This window comes from Silurus aristotelis (genome assembly GCF_946808225.1).
Source record: "Silurus aristotelis genome assembly, chromosome: 16".
Classification (NCBI taxonomy): Eukaryota; Metazoa; Chordata; class Actinopteri; order Siluriformes; family Siluridae; genus Silurus; species Silurus aristotelis.
Window position 1 is genome coordinate 16,943,849 of NC_139589.1, and position 23,073 is coordinate 16,966,921.

General features: G+C 37.5%; 2 protein-coding genes across 4 annotated transcripts; one reads left to right on the forward strand and one right to left on the reverse strand.

Annotated features, from left to right (window-relative positions):
• The first annotated feature begins 663 nt into the window (after positions 1–663).
• agpat2 (1-acylglycerol-3-phosphate O-acyltransferase 2 (lysophosphatidic acid acyltransferase, beta)) lies at positions 664–22,250 on the forward strand. The gene is made up of 6 exons (XM_083565275.1): positions 664–1,223; positions 12,882–13,015; positions 15,051–15,226; positions 15,599–15,694; positions 19,726–19,798; positions 20,113–22,250. Exons 1-6 carry the CDS (start codon positions 1,048–1,050, stop codon positions 20,268–20,270), a joined length of 813 nt encoding a protein of 270 aa, XP_083421401.1. The 5' UTR covers positions 664–1,047; the 3' UTR covers positions 20,271–22,250.
• Positions 16,406–19,719, reverse strand: LOC310739333 (uncharacterized protein). 3 transcript variants are annotated; one of them, XR_014537353.1, is made up of 4 exons: positions 18,110–19,719; positions 17,723–18,005; positions 16,621–17,586; positions 16,406–16,571 (listed from the first exon to the last, which is right to left on the reverse strand). XR_014537353.1 is itself a non-coding variant. In XM_083565203.1 (3 exons), the coding sequence occupies exons 1-3, from the start codon at positions 18,544–18,546 to the stop codon at positions 16,918–16,920; spliced, it is 1,380 nt and encodes a 459-aa protein (XP_083421329.1). In that variant the 5' UTR covers positions 18,547–19,719; the 3' UTR covers positions 16,406–16,917. The 3 variants fall into 3 exon arrangements, 2 of the variants coding, with proteins under 2 accessions (XP_083421329.1, XP_083421328.1); XM_083565203.1 differs by having other exon boundaries at positions 16,406–17,586; positions 17,723–17,996; XM_083565202.1 differs by having other exon boundaries at positions 16,406–17,586.
• Positions 22,251–23,073: the final 823 nt, after the last annotated feature.

The window sequence follows — 23,073 nt, forward strand, 5'->3', positions numbered from 1 at the left end:
ACCAGGCCAGGTAAGTGGATTATTTTTAGACAACAAACTGTTTATACTGTGCTCCCCTGAGAAATGGTGCTCCCTGAGAGTTATTTAAAAGAAATCCCTTTAAATTAATTATTTATTACAATGTCCCCAAGTATCAGGTTAAAAAAGTACAGAACAAATTCAGAAACACATCTGCCAAATCATTCCCAGCCCAATCTAAACAAACTATTCCAAAGCACATTAGATGCTCAGTCACAACTTTCCAACCCTTGAAAATGAATTCTAAATTTCCTGATCAGGTGTCTTTACTTAATACAGGAATGAAACCTGAACTACTCCCGCCTGACGTGTCTAGCACTTTTCCCCATAATGACATTTACATAGAAAATTATATGAATTATTAAAACAGTTATTAGGAGCAGTGGATGTTAAAGACATCCAGCAGATGTGAAGCAACCCTGCTCAGGCCATATGTGTAATACAGGTCCAAAACGATGTCACAATCCACATAAAGGCTTCTGGAATGTTCTCAAACACTATATGTTTTATATTCTTGAACTGTTTTTAGAGTAATGCATCAAATAAAGACGCAGGAAAGCAACCAAAACCAAAATCCCGCTTTATTTTCCGTTTAGTGTCCCCAGCACGCAGAAAACTATGACGTGGTACGTAAACACCGAGAAGCCGGAAATGTAGAGAAACGCTTGTACCGCGTGTTCTCCGCTCGGTGGAGAAGATCTCATTTCCTTTCAGTTATGAAGCACCATATTTGAGAACAGTAAATGTCCGTTGTTTTGTTTTTTTAATCGTCTTTCCCCTTTTGTTCCCATTGCCATTTTTCGATTGGCCTGATTTGACGTAACCGTAGTTGCTCAAAGGGGTTTTGTCGAAGTGAAGTCCAATGTAGGCGTCGTTCAGCGTTCCTATTGCGCGCAGCAGCTCAGTGTGTGTGAGTGAGTGAGTGAGAGTGTGTGTGTGTGTGTGTGTGTGTGTGTGAGAGAGAGAGAGAGAGAGAGAGAGAGAGTGTGTGTGTGTGTGAGAGAGAGGGAGAGAGAGAGAGGAGGGGGTATGGAGGTTTTGTGGCTCCTGCCGCTGCTCGTCGTGCCGATCCTGTTTTGGACCAGCACCACGTTTGTTTTCTATTTTAAAAAATGTTTCTACGTGGCCTACATGATGCTGTTGGCCATGATCTCGATTCCCATGTGTATCGTGAAAAGCGGCGGCAGGGACATCGAGAACATGCGGTGAGTAATCCAGGAATATCGCATTGAACCGCTACCCAACTGGGCGAAATGTGAAACAGGCAAAAAGCAGGCATGAATTCAGTGTCATACATCGGATTATGGTGTAGATCGCGTGTAGTGGGTTCCCTCCAGCTTATTTATCAGCATCTTATAGGAAACATTAAGGCATAACCAACCCCTAGCATTAGCTAGTTCACTGGGACTAATATGGCAGTTGCAGATGATTCTGTGTCTCCCATTGTTTTTAATGGATGAATGGACTACTGTTTTGGCTCCAGGATCTCGGCTTGTACAGCCAGATGTTCGTTCCTGGACTGCGAGCCTTCCCCATCCAGAGTGCTAGTTATGCTAAGCTGGGGTTTCAGTTATGGCCTCCAGACTGACATTCCTTAATGATGTGCTGTTCCTATTTTATTCACTTGTCATTAGGTATACACTGGCAAATGACGAAACAAAGCATCCAACTAGGCCTAAGTTTATCTTTTAAACATACTACCCTTAATGTCATAAAACAGTATTTGCCAAACAATTTCTTTTTCTAAACAATGTGGATTGACATGACATTTCATCTCAGGGTTTTTCGACCAGAGATTTCAGTGCACATCTTTTATGGTTAGATAGTCCTGGTTTCGAATCAACCTGATGCTCAAGTGTTGTTGAGTGAATTTGCTCTGGCTGCTGACACAACACACACACACACACACACACACACACACACACACACACACACACACACACACACACACCAGGTCAATACTGTACTCGGTCCTTATCTTAGCCCTACATTTCAGTGGGTGTAGGAAATTTCTTGTGAAATGGTGCTTTTGAACATTGTTTGTTGGGGGACTGGGAGAAATATGGACGCTGAGACGATCGCTTTTGTTTCCGAGAAATGTATGTAACAGTAAGTGTGAGGAAAGGAATGAAAAAGCTTGCACAATTAGGTCACATCAGCCACAAGAGCAGTTGTTAAGTCAGACGCTAATGTCTGGTAAGAAGCTCTGGGGTACGGTCAGCATTGCATTCCCATTTATAATGAAGTTGTTAGGTTCAGGTCAGGGATATGTGCACATGAATTCTTCCACACCAATCATGCCTTCATGGACCTTGCATTGCACAGAGCAGCTGGAACTGGTGTGCTTGGATAGAAGAAATGAAAGAAACTCATTTGAAATTCATTGAGGCAGGGATTCTAGATGTTGAAAACATTTCTTCTGTTTCTGGTCCATGCTGACATCATTGATATAGACTGTGGTATTCAAGTGATAATGGACATTTATCCATATTCATTTATTTATCATGATTGGCATAAAGATACAAAATTTTTACTTTTCACAGAAGATTATTAATTATTATGTAATACAGTTTTAGCTGAATATAAAGTAATAGATTATATATTGCCATGGTATAACATACGTACAGAATACTAGCTATGCTTTATAACAGTAATGCACAAAAAGGGCTGACAACCATGAGTAGTAAAGAAACAGTACTCACTCCAATCTATAAGAAGAGAGTTTAGCAAAGAGTGAAGAAATCCAAGGGTGGGGTAAAATGGGATCATTGACAGTGATTGGTTGCAAGCTCGGTGCAGTCAGGCTTCACACACTGATAGGTAGTCGAGTAAATCTACTATCTCGACTAGTTTATCAGCAGCTGTGATGTGAGGTGGACAGTCATGACAAGTCAGTTGAAACCTCTCATTAACGTGCTCTAAAAGTTGCTAGGTTTTTTGACTAAGCTGTTTTTTTGTGTGTGTGTGTTTTGGCGCATTTTAAAATTCCATTGCCTGTTGCTTCATGTCTTCGCCATCGTGCCATCTTGTAGTTTACTAACTAGCCATCTTGGATGACAACCACCCGCATTATCCATTATAAAGTTTGTCGCAATTGTTATATATTGCTAAGTTGAATGTGTATTTCAAACCAGGAATTCTCTTTTTTTTTTTTTAAGATTAAACGTTTTAGGAAACACTCAGACAGCACATCAGCAAAGACTAAAGCGAGGGACAGTAATGACATTCACTGCTTCAGTTTGCAAATGCTATTTGTTCCCATCAGAAAAATATTGCAGTCATTTTAAAGATAACATAGGCGGAGGGCATGTCTTTGAAGAACTAATGAGTTATGTTCAGATAGCTACTGCCACTCATCCTTTAATTCATGATACAATATAATGTATAATATTGTATAATAACCTCCATTCTTCTGGGAAGGCTTTTAACTTGATTTTTTCTAGTGTGGATGTGCCAATTTGTCTGTTCAGCCACAAGAGCATTAGTGAAGTCGGTCGCTCTGGGGTTCGGTCAACATTCCAAAAGCCATTCAGTTAAATTAAAGTCAGGGATATTTGCACATGATTTCTTCCACAACGCTCTTGACAAAACCTTCCTTTATGGACCTTGTTTTGCACAAGGCACGTCATGTTCTTGGGTAACAGAATTATATCCGGATGTGGTCTTCGGCGTTTGTAGCCTATTCACTACATGCTGCATTTCTGATCACTACAGTTGTACAGGATGCGTTATGATTTACTGTAGCCTTTGAATCAGTTCAAACCAGTCTGGCCATTCTTCATTGACCTTTCTCAACTAGGCATTTTTGTCTTCAAAATTGCTATTTACTGGATGTTGTTCTTCACTGCACAATTTAAAGCAAACTCTAAAGACTGTTGTTCAGGAAAATATCAGATCAGCAGTGATCTAATAAATACTATCATAAAAAAATTTAGTTTTAAATTAACTCCCATTAGGGGTCGCCACAGCGGATCATCCGTATTCATGATCCGCATGTTCGATTTGGCACATGTTTTTATGCTGAATGCCCTTCCTAATGCAACCCTTCCTATTTATTCGGGCTTGGGACCGGCACTAAGAGTGCACTGGCTTGTGCAACCCTAATGGCTGGGGTTGGTTTCCTGACCGGGAATCGAACCCGGGCCGCAGCGGTGATGAATACTGTCATGCCATGGTCAAAATAACTTATGACATTTTTCTCCATTTTGATAGTTGATGTGAACCTTACCTCAAGTTGCAGGCCATATCTGCATTTTCATTTTCATTCGCATTGCTTCTGCAGCATGGTTGCGTGATAATCACATGTCAAAGTAGGTGTATGTGTATATGCTCTGTGTATATATGCATACAGTGCAAGAATTATGAGCATTAGTATTTGTACCCTTTTCTATGGCAATTGAACTTTATCTCCGGTTTCCCAATTTTTCTGGATCATCTTTGAGATATTTCGACACTGTGATGAGAATACACAGAGGCAAATGTAATTTATTAAACATGGCTTAGCACACAAATGTCTATATAAGGTTCAACAGCTGAAAATGCACATCATATCAAAAACAAAGCTAATAAGTGAAAGGAACCTTCTGTGGAGCTTGAAGACAGAATTGTTTGCTGTTTGAAATTTGGTGAATTGGAGTTTCCCAAGGACTATTTGTTATTTGGAAAGAGTGTGGAAAATGTTGGATTTTGCTAGAGCTGACCAACGTATCAAACTGAACATTATAAGGACAACAGCCTTAATAATAGAGTCGCCCAAGAACCTGATGACTTTGGTTTTCTGCTGCTTTTTGATTAGCCTCACTAACAAATTACGTTCTTTTGGCCTCAAAGCTGTTCAGTTTTAATCCTATTAATTATATTGAATTGTGCATGTAGACATGCGAAGGGCTTTGTGATCTACTGTCAGTTTGTTTGTAATAGGACTTCTCTAAGTCCAGCTTTCTGCCCATAATTTCCAACCATGTTTTCTTCCACAATAACTTTCCTTTGCTTAATTTCACCTCTATAAAATACAGCAACGTTTTTTACACTACCACCTAAAGTGTCTTTCAGCATGGAATAAGAAGCTACACATAGCATCAATTGTGGTTAAAACAATTGTTGCCAGATGCCAGCATTAATGTCTCACTCATAGACACAAGTATTCCCTTTGCTTTTAATACTTAACTTGTCTGTGATTAGTGTTTTAATGTCCTGACTGATCAGTGTATAAACCTCAGTGTGTTCATAAATGTAATCGCCTAATAGTGCAGTTAAGATTAATAGAATAATCTTTTCTTCACTGGCTCACAAGAATACTGATGTGATCTGAGTAGAATTTAGGTTTAATTTATGTTTGCCCCTGCTTTTGTATTAACTGTGTAAGTTGTAATAGGACTCTATTACAAGCTTTGGTGTGATTTGTCAAACCTTCTGCCTAATATACAGGTAATTACATTTGAAGCATTTTTCTCAATGACTACTATGTATTACACACTAAGGTAGTGAAATGTCACCAGCACAAGCGTGTGAAACAGACAAACTCGAAAACGGTTCTGTAAAGCATTGACAGTATTATCCCGTCGGAGAACTGAACTGTTCCTGCAAAATCACTATTTAGCGAAAAAGTGAAGGGGTGTTCACAATGTTCAGGTGGGAATGTAATTAGTTTAGGTCTCTACTCTTAAGTAGGTTTGCTAGATTCTTTTTTAAACTGCTTAAGACTGTGTCCCATTTCTGTCTATGTTCAGGAAGCTCCTGCTCATGTCCAGCAGCTTAATTCACTTTTGCTGAGTTTTGCAAATTTTAAACCTTGCACTGCTGACATTGTAACTAAAACCTTTAATATTTTATTAAAACCTTTAAACTGAGCTTAAACTTTAGTTAATTTTTTCTGTCAGAATGCTGTGTTGTGCTGCTCTGTCCTCGGTATAGAAGTGTGCATCTGTGGTTTTGCCTGTGTATGCATGTATGCATGAAAGAGTGTGTGACAGTGACCAGTAAACAGGATGAGGACAGCTTCATTTACTTATTTGTGTACAACTGTGTGTGTGTGTGTGTGTGTGTGTGTGTGTGTGTGTGTGTGTGTGTGTGTGTGTGTGTGTTTTAAATGTGTATATCCTTGTTATAAAAGTGTGGCTTAGGGTCTAAAAGCCAAATATTCATATTATAAGTAATGTACTCAGCAAAAACACTAAGGCATGCAGTGTTGCAATGTCTTCTCAATTTCCTACAAGCCATGGGACTGTATCATGTAAAATAAATTGAAAAGTTAAAAGGGGGTTAAAACTATAATATGATAATGATAAATATAATGATAAAAGGGAATTACACACTATATGGCCAATAGTTTAACACCTGATTTTAACCCATGTGTGGATCTTCCCCAACCAGAGACCTTAACACCTTTGGGATGAACTGTACCTGAGGCCTCCTCTTTCAACATCAGTCCCCCAAACTCACCAATGCTCTTGGATTTAAATAAAACAAGATGACCAAAATGCATACATGGGTGTTATGGTCTGGTGTCTACAAACCTTTGGTGATATGGCAATACTGTGCCTGATGGCTACCTCTAAATGGAGGTTTCAAACTATGATGAATTCTCTAAAGAATCTTTCACTTCAGATTTGAACAGAAATTGACCTTAAATTCAACACTAATATGAATTACCACTATAAAATTAAATAAATAATTCATAAGCAAGAAACTTTGTTAGAGTACCAGCATTATCTTAACAGAGAAATATCCCACTGATCCTTGTAGAAAGCAGCAACATTTTTGTCGCCATGTTTACACAGAGTAGAACCAGCACCTGCTTCTGTGTTTGGACAATTAAAAGGTCAGCACCCGCTGAGGGGAAATCTTGTCACAAATTAGGGCAAAAGGACAGATTGAGCCAAACAGAATCATCAACCTATAGACTCCATACAAGCGAAGATTTGATTATTTAAAAATGCATAGTTTTAACAACACAATAGTATAAACAATTTAGGTTGAATTACACTTTAGAATTTTGGATTCAACTTTAATTATGTATTGATTTGCAGTGTGAATTAGTAATCTACTGAATGGTGCTCACTAATGTGCTTTAGGTTTATGGTGTCACAGTGTAGTCACCTGATCAAGTTTACTTCAGTTGTTCTTATCCCTCTTGTGTCCAGCTGCAGCTCTCCAGAAATTTCGCAACCCTCTCAATCATACTACTTCACTCTTTGTTTCTCCTCGTATAGGACATGGGCTGCATGTAATCTGCTACTGTTGTTAACGTGTTGCGTTTTTATCTCAGCTGTCACTTCTGGTATCTTTATAATTTATTATACATAAAATCAGCGCACCGAGCAGCTTAACATTTTTTTAGTATTAATGGCAACATCATAAATATTCCTTTTAGACTGTTTGCTAGTTTCACTCTGTTACATACATTTTTACATACATTTTTTATATTGCTTATGTTTTTTAAATTTCCTTTTAATCCTGAATTATTTTATAGTGAATTTAAACTTCTTAATCACCATAATGGCCACAATGGTGTGTGTGTGTGTGTGTGTGTTGTGTGAGTGTGTGTATGTTTTGCTGCTTTTCACACTGAGTTGATACACTAGTAGGTTAGAGTGCAGAACAGAGTGTTAAGGCTATAGATGTTAAGGGGTTTTAAAAAAATATTCATTTTTTTTAATTTATTAAAACAGGAGAGGGAGTAGTCTTGATTGAGTTTCAATTGAAAAGAAAAAGTTTTTTTTCTTCTTTTTCCAATTCACATGAAGAAGTTGTATTTTAGGCTGACTAGGCTGCTCGATCATGAATGCATCATTCAGTATCAAAACTAGAGCCTAGTGTCAAATGAAACAATATGGTGCATTGTTACACCTCTATCACAGCGGTCCCCAACCTTTTTTTGTGCCACGGACCGGTTTAATGTCAGACAATATTTTCACTGACCGGCCTTTAAGGTGTGGCGGATAAATCTAACAAAATAAAATGATACGACCGGCATTAAAACTGATATTTTCTAAATATAATAATAAACGTGAATCCACTGTGTTGTTTTTTGTTCATTTTGCTCACTTGGGGGTTTAAATTTAGCAGTAATGTAACCGGCTGGAGCAGCCCCTTTAAGAAGGTAGTGGATGTAGGTAAGACGTGTGACCGAGGCAAACATCTTGACGTGCGTCATCGAGTGAGTCATAAACAGATGTGGTGGAGAGAATCCGGTAATTTTCCAAAATAAAACATTGTTCAGAATCAGATAAATAAAACGGAAATAATGTAAGTCATGTATTTTTTCTGTGTGGCCCAGTACCAACCACTGCTCTATCACATTGCTGTTTTCCATTATACTGGCCCTTAATAGAATATACCGTAATTTCCGGACTATAAAGCGCACCCATATATAAGCCGCACCCACTGAATTTTTACAAATATTTTTATTTTTAACATAAATAAGTCCTTATTATTTTCTGATGCTCATTTCTAAGTTTCTTTGACTAACCCGTAACGCTGTTGCCAAGAAAAATAAAAAAGCACAAGTTTTGGAAACCTGTCTGTGCTTATATGATTTCTGTTGTAACTGGAGTTAGCGAGCTCTCCCTTCACCCAGACTCAACACGTTACAACGGCTTGTATCTAAACAGTAGCCGACCAAGAAAGTCATTGTTCACTGTCTTCCTCCTTCCTTTCACAACTATTTCTCCCGGGAGTTTATCTTTTGGCATCGTCGTGTGTTTAAAAATCACCCGATGGAAGTTTTTTCTCCCGAAGCCGTGCAGCTCAGAACACAGGTGAGGTGCGTTTTTTCGTTTCCGTTCGGAAATTTCATTTGTCTAATGTTATGGGGTTCAGTTTTTTGGCTTGAAGTTTGTGAAACCGGAAAAAAACCAGGAGATATTTATAAATTAGCCGCTTCGTTGTTAAAGCCTCTGGGTTCAAAACGTGGGAAAAAGGTAGCGGCTTATAGTCCGAAAAATACGGTACTCATCATGGGACAGAAAATTAACTAAGTTAAGTTCCACCTATCAATTGCAGATCAAGAAAACTGTTGATTCCTAAAGACTTATAATTTATGCTGATATTTAAAATAACCAATAACTGTGCTATGAGATATTCAAAGTAACCAGATTCGGGATAGTTTTGGGTTTTTTTAAAAATAGATTGTTACTGACATATTCTTGTCACAACTGCACGTTCATAACACCGGATACAGTTACTTAATCAGCCAATCTTGTGGCATCAGGTCAATGCAAAACTTCATGCAAATCGGGTGAAGAGCATCAGCTAATGTTCAAACATCATGATGAAGTAAAAAGTGTGATGTTCATGTCTAACTGTGGTGTGCATTTTTGTAAAAGGTGAGCTGGTACTGCAGAAACGTCTGATTTCCCTGCACCTTCACACACAACAGACTCTACAGTTTACACAAATGGTGTGAGAATGAGTGAGCTAGTTATTAGTGACTAATGGGTGGTCTTCACTTTAACACTGAGCACTGGCCTTGAAATATACTCACATATTTAAATTTTTTGTTGTTATTTATTTATTTCTGCTTGGCTTACTTATAGTTTTCTAAAATCTAAAAAATTTATAATTTGTAAGTAATTAATATAGTAATATAATTATTAAAATGCACATTTTGGATCCATTTTCGTCCATTTGAGTTCCAACTTTTGTGGTAGTTATGACAGGATTATCCAAATCACTTATAGCATTTATGCTCAGTAAGAGGTGACATACTGAAGATCACTTTTTCAATTATTATATCAATTAATCAAGTAATATGATAATAATGGCTTTTCCTTTATCAAAAGACAATACTAAATATATGAGAAAAAAATAACAGGTCTCTTAAAAAGAACAAGTCATTTGTTTCCTTTTTAGAAAAATTAAAATTTTTATTGCTGAAATTGCAAACAAAAATATCTGTGAAAACTAAACCCCTTTAGTGCATTTCATCGCAATATTACATTAAAATGCAAATACAAATATCAATTTAAATCCATAAAAATATTTTTTGCTTAATTCTGCTTTTCTCTCTCGCAATTCCGACGTTATTTCTTGTAAACATCCAAAATTTCTGGTGAATTCACTGGTAACCATGTTCTGGGTCTGAAGTTTGAAGCTGTAAGTGTATGAACGAGGCTCCTTTCCTTCATCTGTCTTGTTCTGTCTTCTCCAGAGCTGATTGTCAGACAGAGTTCTCGCCAGGGATCTGAGACTTTGTTTGATGCGATTCTTTTGTAGCCTATTTAATTTTCAATGTGTAAAGCTGTCTGACGCTACAGAGGGGGTTACGCTGCCCAGCTGGCTAAAAATAAAGAGGGAATTGTGAGAAAAAAACATTTTTTAATGTGGGAAAAACGAGCTTCCATATGAATGTTCTCCTCGCGGTTTTCTCCCCATTCCCCTGTGTTTCCCACGGACCATTATTACTGACGCACTACCAGATAAAATCTGCAGCACTCAGGACAGGTAACAGAAAAGATGCTGCAGAATAAAAAAAAATGGAGGAACGGGGAGAAAACAGCGAGGGGTGAGGAGAAGATTCAGACCACAGAAAGTTTCCAATGTTTGGGATCATTTTAAACTAAAACAAAGAAAACACTGTTCTGTGCGTTTACTGTTTTTAAAGTTATTTAAAATTAATTGTTATATTTTCATTTTTCAAGTAGTCACGTAGAGCAGGTTGTGGAGCACGTTTTTAAAGCTGGCAATAAATTCACAGATTTAGTGTGTGGAAAATTTTAAGCAGCTTTTTCTCCTTCATTTTAAGAGACAGTTCTTATTTTCTCTTGTATCTTTAGTATTGCTTTTTAATAAAGAAAAAGTACTTCTTATCCGATTACTCTATTAATCAATTAATTATCGATAGCAGCAGCCCTAAGCATTACTATAATCAAATTGTGTTTTAATTTTCTAGGTTTACCAACACATTTTTTTTTTCTCCTTCATTTAAAATATTCTGTTAAATCAAAGTCCGATTTTTATTAAATATGGCATAAACAATGACCGCAATTGCAAGCTTTTCTTTGTGGAGGGCTTCTAAAAACATTTTCATGTCTATAACTATTCTTATATACATAACTACTATTCTTCAATTAGAATATACATCTAAATACACAAACTTATGCAGTTTTGTTTGACTGTATCTATTTGTAAGTGTTCGCTTCTAAAGCTCTGTTTTAGTTTATGAAAAGTGTAAAATTCAATATATGAATGTAAATTTTTTTATTTTATTTTTTTAGATTATTTGAAATGTATTTGGCAGTCATGGATCCAGAAAATAGGAGCTTTTATATTATTATAATAATATTATCAACTTGTTTTGTGTAGTTTGAACTGTCATAGAATAGAATAGTGATATGTCACCATCTGTTCTGTAAAAGCAATATGTAACTGTGTGCTTGCACTTTGTCCTCATCACACTATTCCAACCCTGATTTATTAGAAGATATGGATCTGGGCATGTACAAAGTTCATGGGATCACCACGTGTAGTTTCATCTGTCTTAGCTTTCTGAATGTCTCATTCTAGAGGTATGCAGTTACGCGATCGTGTGTGATTGATGATGACAAAACCCTGAATGTTCAAATAGTACCATTTTAAATACCTATTTAATCAATCTGTATTAATGAATATCAAAGCAGGTTCCTAATAACTAATTTATAATCACAAAATCCCCTATTTTTGTGATTTATAAATTAGTTATTAGGAACCTGCTGTGGTCACTTAGTGGGTAAGACATTGGACTTTGGAGCAAAAGTTCACAAGTTCATATCCCAGCACCACTGCCACTGCTGGGCCCTTGAGCAAGGCCCTTAACCATAAACTCCTCAGTTGTAAGTTGCTCTGGATAAGGCCGACTGCCCAATGCCATAATTGTAAGTGCAAATATAAAAATATATCTGACTTTTTGAAAATACTTCAACCCACTTTGGGTAAAGAACATGGAATCAATAAGCCCTTTAAATAGTAACTGACAATAATGCTTTACATGTGCGCCCATGATGATGTTAATTAAACCTGATCTCTGCTGTGTATGACCCCAGGCCTTAGCTTTAGTCTTGATATTGGAAGAGTTGTCATTTGAAACATGCCTGTATACACTATTACACTGTATGTATTATTTAACATCATTTAACAAGTTGATTCAGTGAAATGCGATTGCATTCAATTTATTCCTTCATTCATAATTAGTAACAAGTTTTATTGGGTTTTTTTTTTCTCTGTTGAGGGTCATGGTAGATGTAGAAATAATCCAGGTAACACTGGGCACAAGAATTGAACACCAGTCAGTAGCACGGCAACACATTAACATTCAATTATAATTTATTAACAGAGGTCATTTAGAATAGTCAGTCCAACTCCTAATATGTTTTTGTGAGACTGGGAGAAAAACAATGGACACCCAAATGAACACAGGATAAATATAAAAAAATTTTTTTGTCACATTACGGGTTATATGATTACATAATCACATTATAACTTTTAAAAGGTTTTCTTTAACAGCTTCCATACGATATCAACATCGCACCTGTTGCAGTCCACAGTGCCTGAGAACATGGCTAAAACATGGCTAAAATATAGCCAACTATAATGCTATTACAAAATGAATTGTAATATTCTGTGTTCATAGCAATTTAAATAATTTTGTTTTATACAGAAAAAATGCTTTGCTTAGTTTATTGTATAGAAATAAAACCAAAGCTTTACCTTCCCAAAAGTAATTTAGATATTTGCCAGGAAGCAGCATGCAGTATTTGAATACTGTAAAATAGTGAGCTGTTTGCAGCACCACAAAATTTATTTCTGCCAGATTGTATGGCATTTGGATCAAAATGTTCAATTTATGTGCCAACCAATGTTTGATGTGTTTTTGTTTTATGTTGTAGGATTATTCGCTTCATGGTGCGCCATGTGAAGTATTTCCTTGGTCTTCGCTTTGAGATCAGTGGCTGGGAGCACCTACAGACTGGGGGACCATACGTAATCATCTCCAACCACCAGTCATCCATTGATGTTCTGGGTAAGCATGCACACATTCTCTCTCACGCACACACGCGCGCGCACACACACACACACACACACACACACACACACACACACACACACACACACACACACACACACACACACACACACACACAACAATTTCTGTTTGTATGTATGTAAACACACATACATATATATATATATATATATATATATATATATATATATATATATATATATATATATATATATATATATATATATGCACATTACAGATTTAATGTTTGAAACTGATTTATAAACCTGCTTTACTTTGTGGAAATAGCGCCAATCACCAAGTCTCCCTTCAGTTAAGTATGTGTTTTTACTGACAAGTGGAGTATAATTGAGAGTATAATCTCCAAATAAAAGTGCAGTAATAAATGCAAATGATATGATTACACAGTAGTACGTTTGTGTCTCTTACTTATCTTGTGTAAATTTGCAAATACTCAGGATAGGATCTAAAAAAAGTTTTCTGGGTTTTTCTTGAATACCAAATTTCTTGTGTAAACACTATTACGCATTTTTTACAACTAAATCGGTTCATATCCAGCTTGATAAGTGAATCCCAATCTTGTTTTACAGTCTTATTTCTGTTAATGTAGGTAAACACGAATGTACAATATCATTAATAAATATATTTTAAAAGCTAGAACTATTGTTTGAGCGCCCTCTCCAGGTTAGTAGTGGTTTTTTATTGAATCTGATGCCCTTGTTTGTATTCGTGACCTTTTAGATTGGATTTATGGAGATTGTGCAAGTTTTGCTCCAGCACTTCTCTTTTCACTTCTGGATACCTAAAGTTCATTTAACCTGGGGGGGAAAATACATCAGAGAAGACATCATGGCCATCGGTTTTCAGGTTTATGAGCAAGACGTTTATGTAATTATCATCATATATTTAACATATGCAGCTGAATCTTTAAAACCACTTGCCTAACAAATATTGTGTAGATCTACATTGCGCCACCAAAATTGCTCTGATCCATTTAGCTATAAACTTCACAAATCCTCTGAAGTTGTTCTGTTGTATCTGGCACCAGAACATTGCCAGCAGATCCTTTAAGCCCGGTAAGTTATGAGTTTGGGTCTCAATGAATTTACCTGCAGATGGATGCTTGGCTTGTTTAGATTGAGATCTTAGGAATTTGGGGGCCAAGTAAACATGACCTTGTCTTTCCTCAGACCATTACGGAACAATGTTTGCAGTGTAGCAGGGAGCATTATCCTGCTAAATTAGGCCACTGACATTAGGGAATTCAGTTGCCATGCAAGGTTTATGTGAACCTGATCTGTTTAGGTAGGTGGTACATGTTAAAATAATATCCACATGAATGCCAGGACTCAAGTTTTCCCAGCACAATTAATCCATAGACAAAGTCAAACAGATCCTTACACTTGTCTATTTTTTATGCGTCCAACACATTAACTTTGTGAACTGACTGTTTGCCTGCCGATACAATCAAAGATACAATCAAACTTTACCTGCCAGTGGTTTAATCGTAATTTGCTGATCAGTGTATCTCTGTCATTGCACTTACGTAATCACAGTATTAATGTGTTTAGCATGTACACAATGAACAGATCCACTCAATAAGACATGCATTCAATAACCATTTGAATAGGAATGTGATTGTGTGAATGAGAAGGGCTATAGGTGTTTATATTAAAATTACATCTATATGTGAAAGTGTAAATATTGATGTATATTTGTAATATTAGCATTAGTATTAGTATTGCACATGATAGTGTGAAGATATTGCACATGAAATATCTATACACTCTCATTTCTAATATCATCTTGTGCCCCTGATGTACTTATTTTAGTGTTAAAAGGGTGGAGATTGGCAGGTTAAATATAACTAGCCAGTTTATTGCATCACCTGTGGTCTAGTCACAAGTGGTTAGAAAAAAATACGTTTGGAAATAAACTGTGAACAGCTACCTACTGTATCTCCCTGTGATCTGATCACTCCAGAAAATGTCTAGATGAGAGTTAATTTTTTTTATTCTTTTACCCCACAAAGGCATGATGGAGGTTTTGCCTGATCGCTGCACCACTATTGCCAAGAAGGAGCTGCTGTGGGCAGGAACAGTGGGCATGGTGTGCTGGCTGGGGGGCATTGTGTTCATTAACCGGAAGAAGACTAGTGATGCTAAGAGTGTCATGACTGACACTGCCAAGATCATGCTGCACGACAAGGTGTGTCTTCCAAACCATAGGCTGATATTTAATTCCCATCAGGACCCATTTTTCAATTAAAACTGTATAGTTGTTTGTATTTTAGTGACAGTTTGTCCAGAGTTTTCTTTCAAATGTTTCCATTGTTCAGCCATCTTTGTTCATACCCACATTGGGTATGGTGCAATATACTTGAGTTAAAACAATAAATGGTAGGTATCATGTAATAGACAGTTGTAATACACAGTTTTCATCTTACGAATTGTTGAACTGAACATCTTTTAATCAAATCTGAACATTTTTTATCATTCTGATAATTAAAGTATAGAATTATTTCTAATGCTATTATATATTCTAAAACAAACAGCTTTCTGTATCTGCCTATCTTTACAGATCCGCCTCTGGGTGTTTCCTGAAGGAACACGGAATCAGAAAGGTGATATTTTGCCATTTAAGAAGGGCGCTTTCCACTTGGCAGTGCAGGCCCAGGTACATATCTCACATTCAACTCTCAGCACAGAGCATGTTTAAAGCTGAGCAAAATATAAATCTGGAATTTGCCACTGCAAATTCACTTAGTGATTAGTAAATCAATATTACGGGTCCAGAATTAATGTTTCCTGCCCACTATGTTATTTGTTTTCCTATTTCCTTTCTTAAAATGATTAAGTGCTACTATGGAATGTTAATCACCCCATGGCTTCTAAGTGGTACCATTCACAGCAATCTTAATTGTTTTTACGTCTGTCCATGTTAAGCCATTCTTAGCAGCAGGAAGTGATGGTCCTATGAGGTTAAATATGGGGACAGCAAGCTTTATTCTGGACTTATTTGCGCTGGTTTAATGAGTCGGATTATCCTAAACAGTCACAACCATTCTTTATTCTTTATTAACAGTTGAGTGGCTTTTTAAATGGGAACCTATATTGACCATACCCCTCGGATATGGGAAATGATACATTTGCTGGAATAAAACCTCTGGTTCAAAAAATGAAGGTTTAGAAATATAAAATCAGATAAATTTGGAAAGGTGAAAGGGACATTTTTGCGGAGTGGGGTTGTGCCTGCACCAAATCATAACTGTGCTGAAATTCAGTATACCCACACTCTTGCTCCTGCAATATTGTTTAATTATGGTCACATAAAGTTTACTAAAATGAGATCATCAGCCTTTGACTATCTGTGACAGGACACTTCTAAAAGTTTGGATTTTACAGTTTTTCTCAAATGCTAAAACACATTTCACAAACGTTTCCTCCATGTTCCCCAATGTCTAAACACAACACCCTTTTCTAAAGCTACATAAACACAACCACACCATCTCACTTCAAAACTCAAACTTTCACACCAAAAGAGCAGCTCGACGCTTTCAAAAATGTAAACACTATACACATCATTACACACTACAGCAAAACAATTGAGAACACAATGCTCAATTTGTGGGAAGGTTCTTTGTTTCATAACTGCCAATGCATATTTTTGAAACTTTACAGTAATGGATGTTCTTAGATCTCTGCAGAGGATTAGGCATTTAGATTTGAAAATTTCATATGAAGAGTATAAATCTATAGTAAATTCTGCATGTACACTACTGTAACACAACTCAATGCAAAAACAGAATGTATTGCACACAACAGTACTCTTGAAAACATGATCAGGGTGTGAAGTTTTTTATTTACTTTATTCACACCACACACACACACACACCACAATCACTGTGCGGCATCATGTCGCTGAGCTGCATCGGGCCACATCACCTCATCCACATCGCAGGCTATATTGTCTCTTGCCAGGCACCGCGGGAAAAACGCCCTGGAATGGCGATTCCATCCTTGGAAGGCCTCCACTGGGATATCAACACAGGCCAGCCCTATTGCCCTTAGGAGGTTCTCTCTAGTGTATGGTTGTCTGTCATAAACCTTCCATTTCCACGATGAGAAAAACTCCTCTATAGGGTTCAGGAAAGGGGAGTAGGGTGGCAGACAGACGTTTAAAAAGTGGTTACTGTTGGTGGTAAACCACTCTCTGATTTGTTTTGTTTTGTGGAAGCGTACATTGTCGCAAATGACTACATAAATTTGATGTGCGGGCCCAGGATGGTGTTGTTGGCGATCCAAGAGGATGTCTTTTAGCTCCTCTAGGAAGGTGAGGAGACGTTGGGTGTTGTAAGACCCAAGGACAGCATGCCGGTGGACAAGCCCCTCCAAACCCATGGCCGCACAAAGAGTAATATTACCCCCCCGTTGGCCAGGAACCTCAGTGATGGCTCTTTGGCCAATGATGTTACGGCCTCTTTGCCTTCGTTTCTGCAGGTTGAAGCCAGCCTCATCCAAGAAGAGGTACTCATGAGGTCTGGCCATCGTGTCCAACTGTAATATCCTCTGTGAAAATGTGAAAGTGCACAGGTGTTCAAAACAACAGTCAATCAGGTAGCACAGTATTGTCCAGAAGTAAGGTAGGCCACTGAGCAACACAGTATGTCCACTAACTGTACTGTGAACATGGATGTATACTTACTTGCACATACTCGTAACGTAGGTCTTTGTGTAGCGCAGAGTTGTGCTCAAAGGGAACCGTATAGACCTGTTTCATCCGCATCTTTTGGCGCCGGAGAACTTGGTCTATTGTGGCCAGACTGACATCATCAATGCTCTCAAAGTTGACATTATCGGCAATGACTTTGTCTCTGATCTCCCGGAGTCTGATGAGGTTGTTCTCACAAACCATATCCACAATAAGGGTTTCTTGTGCCGCTGTAAATATGGCAACCCTCCCACCTCTATGTGGCATTCTTTCAACTCTAAAGAAAGCAACATGTGTTGTCAGTTTTACAATACAGTAACAACTGACTTTCACAGGCTTGTAAAATTGTATTGTGACAAAGAAAGCAATAGAGTACAATACCTGTTGTGTTGTCTGAATGCCCTGATAATGGTGGCCACGGTGAACCTACTCAGGTTTGGACGGACACGTAGTCCTGCTTCAGCCATTGTTATGCCATGGACAATGACATGGTCAATAACTGTTGCTCTCATCTCGTCCGTAATGATGGTGAGAGGTTGTCTTGCTCTCCCTCCTGGACCTTCTCCTCTTCCTCCTCTGATTTGAACTCCTCTTCCTCGTTGGCCTGCTCCTCTTCCTCCTCTGATTTGAACTCCTCTTCCTCGTTGGCCTGCTCCTTTTCCTCCTCTGATTTGAACTCCTCTTCCTCGTTGGCCTGCTCCTCTTCCTCCTCTGATTTGAACTCCTCTTCCTCGTTGGCCTGCTCCTCTTCTTCCATGGCCAGCTCTTCTCCCTCCTCTGACTCGAATTCCTCTTCCCCTGACTCTGCCTTCATCCATTGTGTTTGTTTGGAATCTTCAGCAACCTGTGCACTCTGAACTTGCTTTTGTACATGTGGTCACAGCATTAGCAACAAGTGTCTTCAATTTTGAGTCGTTGTGTGTAATGAATGACGTCAGGTGTGTTCATTGTGTTCAAATATTGCTGACTGTGGCAAGCATTTTGCATCACATGAGCTTTCATTTGAGAATCTGAGCAGAGTTCTTTTGCAACTTGTGTTTTAGCAAAACAAAATGTGTTAAGATTTATGAGAACGGAGGATTGTGTTTTGTGAATTGTGTCTTCATGTGAAATGTGTTTATGATATTGGAAAATGATGGCTAGATTTAGTAAATGTGTTTAGACAACTGGTCATTTGGTTTAGAGGATTGGCTTTTGTGTTTTAGCATTTGAGAAAAACTGTAAGCAGCACCAGGTGCATTGCTGCAGAAGCATAGAGTCTGAAATATAGTCTATGTGGTTTTTAGATCATGAGTATACACTGTAAAATACAGGATCAATGATTGTAATTCTACCTAGAACAAATGCATTCAATGCACAAATAATACAGTAGAAATATTCTTAAGTAAAAAAAAAAAAAAAAAAAAAAGCCATTTTCAATTTTAATACATGTTGCATGAGTGGGCAATTAAAAAGCGTATTGGGGCTAGCGCTGAACTGAATAAATATTGTTGGTAATTACATTTTTAGTTTGTTTTAATGATTTGTTACATACAATATTCCTTAAATTAGATTTGCATGCATATAAATCAACAATATTTTTGGTAAAAAATACCCTGTGACCCCACCTAAATTTTACTGTTCTGAGTGCTATGAATGGGATTAAACTCCAGAGGGTGCCACTGTTTCTTTTCAGCACATTAACTTTAGATCACACACACCTTTCTTAGTGGCACACAACCTTATTTAAGAAGTAGCCTGTATTTTCCAAACAGTTTCCAAAGGAACACTTGGCTCTAGTTCAGTTTTTACCAGTGCCAGCTGCGAGATCTGACCTTGGGCTATCATTAGTCTGGGAAGATACCCTGGCTTGTGTGTGTGTGTGTGTGTGTGTGTGTGTGTGTGTGTGTTTATTTCAGCTATTGACCTTTCTTTTTCTTTTCTCTCATCCTCTTTCTTTCCCACTCTCCCCCACCCCACATGCTTTCTGTCTATCTCGATCTCTCACACACACGTAGGCGCCCATCATCCCCATCGTGTTCTCCTCCTATAGCAACTTCTACCTACGGAAGGAGAAGGAGTTCAAATCAGGTGAAAGACTTGAATACGTCTATTCTTCGTACAGTGTTTTAACCTGTGCACAGTATGATTTAAAATGTTTAAGGCCACTAACATGATTTATTAGTCAAATTCAATTGTTCAAGTGCTTCAATTAACATTAAATGGACATGTAGCTTCTACAAAGAATTACATTTATTTTCATTCATTATTGTGAGCCACAAATCAATTGATGGAAGGAACTACACCAGTGGACTCATTGGTCCATGTAACTGTGTTATGAAAAGTTGGCTCCTGTGTTATGTTGTTATTGGTAGTGATTGTTTTCCTGAATTTTTTTTTTATAGGAACAATCACTCTGAAAATCCTCCCCAAAATCGAGACGAAAGGCTTGACGTCAGAAGACGTGTCCTCACTCTGCGACCGGTCGTACGATGTGATGCGTTCTGTCTTCCTAGAAATCTCTGGCCAAACATCCCAGTCCAATGGGCCGTCCAACCACTGAGCATTTCGGTGACTTCGTCTACTGTTTCTGTCTCATTGCCTCTCATAGCCACATTGCTCTCTGCCGGCTCAAGACTTTGCAGTCGTGGTGATTGACGGTAGCTGTGGCAACTAGACGCTTCCAGTATCTTCGTCAGTGTCCATAGAAAGCCACATTATACACACACACACACACACACACGCACCTATATATATACACACAAACACACACACACTCAATAAACATACACTGAATATACTCTGGTCTCTCATTGGGACTTTTGGAGTTATCTGAGGGCTGCACCCTCTGACCCTGCCCACTGGGGACAGTCTGGAGCATTTCTTTTTCAAAAGCTTTGTTTCAGAATCGGAAAAATCTCTTGTGGATGTGCATTTATCATGCATGCTTTCGGACGCTTTATCTCTCCTTTGCTTTTTAGGTCCTGGACCCTTTTTTTTCCACCTGTTTTACTTATTTTTGCGTATTCCCTAGTAATCATGTATTTTTGTAGCTGATCATTAAGGTTGTCTCATGTCCTTTTAATTCATTTCTCATCATGTTTTTAGTTCATGTTGTATTGTGTCTTTTTTTTGCCATCAGTCCTTCAGACTCAGCCAATTAAAAGTGTACCTTAAGTGTAACTACCACCAGTGGCAAACTCCCCCCATTCCAAGTCCTACCCCATAGAGCAGACGTTGGCAGTTTGGGAGAATTTTTTTCACTTGATTGTACTCAGTGTTGCTAACAAAATGTTTCCCTTTATAAGCCTTATTATTGAAGTTTGCACGTAAAAAAAAAACAAACCCTTTCTGTTGCTTTCTATCTTTATTTATTTTGTATTTCTGCCTTTTTTTTTTTTTTTTTTTTTTTTACCTTTTGTCCCACATTTTGGAAAAGGAACCTCTTTTAGCTGTAAATGTCAAAGGTTTCATAAAGTGCAGTATTGAATATTGGCTAAAAGTAAATAAAATTCAGCCTAAGGAAAAAATTTAGTATTTAATAATTTATTTGACTTGTAAATTCAATCTGTGTCATAAACCTATCTGGTCTTTATTTTATATATATATATATATATATATATATATATATATATATATATATATATATATATATATATATATATATATATAAAATATGCTGAGTTAAAACATCCTCAGGCTTTTTGTTGCCTTTCAAACTAATATTCCAGGACAGGTTCTAAGCTTCTATCTAATGGTGCATAAAATCTGGCAAAATGAATACCATTTCACAAGATATTTGATTAGCACAACACAACACAAGCTGTCTTCATGCATGCGTATGCTTTATAAACGCTCCAGCCTGATCTGTACTCCGTGTCGGGGTCATTTATATAAAAAGCTTTGCCATTCATGCTTTGTTCACCCTGCTGTATAAACCTACTGCCTGCTATAAAATAATAGTTTCTGTTCATTTTTAGAATAATCTTTTAATTAGTAATTATTTATTGAGGTGTGTAATAAAAAAAAAAGAATAATTTTGTCATTTTGGTACAGTCAAGTAATGTACCAAAACAAATTCTATAAACTGTTTTTGTGCCATGTGTGTAAAGATTCTCAGCTACCAGTTTCAGCACTGTGAGTCAGCAAGTGATCAGTGATGGATGAGAGTATTGGAGGGGTTGGGGCAGTGGGGCGTTGGGGGCTTGTGGATACTCTGCTGGGACATTTATGATTTGAGCAAATCCAAAGTGTACCTTAATAAATTGACCTACTCCTTATTAAATGGGGTATAGTAAAAATTATACAATTCAAACTTTTTTCTTAAAGGTGTAAGTATTTTTAAAAAAACAAGCATTTTTTTGGAAAAAGTAGCTAAATGGTTAACATTATGAAACAATATATAAATTGTCTTTTCTTTCTCTTGTTGTTGACATATTTGATTGACACATTTTAATTGTGCTTAATGTTGTTAAAACTAAGCATTTCCATACATGTTTTTCCATTTCCGTTGGGTTGAAATAAATATTTATTTCATTCGGAATGCCAAGCAGTTGGTTTTTTTTCTTTTCTTTTTTTTCTTTTTCTCCCTACCCTAGATCTTTCTCTCATGCAGCTGTGATTTACAAAAATCTAATTTCCTCCTAAAACTGATTACTAATTTTTTATCTCAAATAATTCCTTATATACTATATGGCCAAAAGTATGCAGAAACATGACCATAACGGACACATAGGCCTTTCCCACAATGTTGGGGACACAATTTCTCTAGAATGCTTTGTATGCTGTAGATTTACAGATTTCGCTTCACTGGAATTAATTAGCCGAAACATTTTTTCAGCATGTGCACAGAGTGAGTTCCGTAAAGACTGGATTGGCCTCGCATATCCCCCTCACTACATTAAACTCATTTGAGATTAACTTGAATGCCAACTGCACCAAACAGCTTCTCAACAGACATAAGTGCCTGACCTCACTACTGCTCTTCTGGCTGAATGGGCATACATCCACACAATTTAGTTTGATGGTTTTCCAAGAGGAATAGCAAGAGGTGCATGCATGTAATGGACAGGTGACAGCCTTTATTCTTTGTGGCCTGTGTTGCACAAGATTTTTTAAAGACGTCTGGGTAAACTATAGTATGAATGGATGCACATGGTTAACAACAATACAAAAATCTGTGATATTAAAGCGATGATTGCAAAGCATCCCCACACCGTTTTCCACCTCCACCAGCCTGGACTAGTGACACAAGGCAGGTTGGGTTGATATGGCCTTTGGCACCAAACCTTGACCCGACCTGTCTGTGTGCCTCCACCTGAACCTACACCTATCTGTGTGCCTCAGCAAAAATAGAAATTCTGCAG

What these genes read in the sequence shown, in the direction of transcription:
- agpat2 (XM_083565275.1), top strand. Translation starts at nt 1,048, where the DNA reads ATGGAGGTTTTGTGGCTCCTGCCGCTGCTCGTCGTGCCGATCCTGTTT. An exon ending in AGGGACATCGAGAACATGCG is followed by an intron (nt 1,224 to 12,881) that starts GTGAGTAATCCA and finishes TTTATGTTGTAG; the next exon opens with GATTATTCGCTTCATGGTGC. An exon ending in ACTTGGCAGTGCAGGCCCAG is followed by an intron (nt 15,695 to 19,725) that starts GTACATATCTCA and finishes ACACACACGTAG; the next exon opens with GCGCCCATCATCCCCATCGT.
- LOC310739333 (XM_083565202.1), bottom strand. Translation starts at nt 18,546, where the DNA reads ATGGATGAAGGCAGAGTCAGGGGAAGAGGAATTCGAGTCAGAGGAGGG. An exon ending in GCATTCAGACAACACAACAG is followed by an intron (nt 18,006 to 18,109) that starts GTATTGTACTCT and finishes TGCTTTCTTTAG; the next exon opens with AGTTGAAAGAATGCCACATA. An exon ending in TACGTTACGAGTATGTGCAA is followed by an intron (nt 17,587 to 17,722) that starts GTAAGTATACAT and finishes ACATTTTCACAG; the next exon opens with AGGATATTACAGTTGGACAC.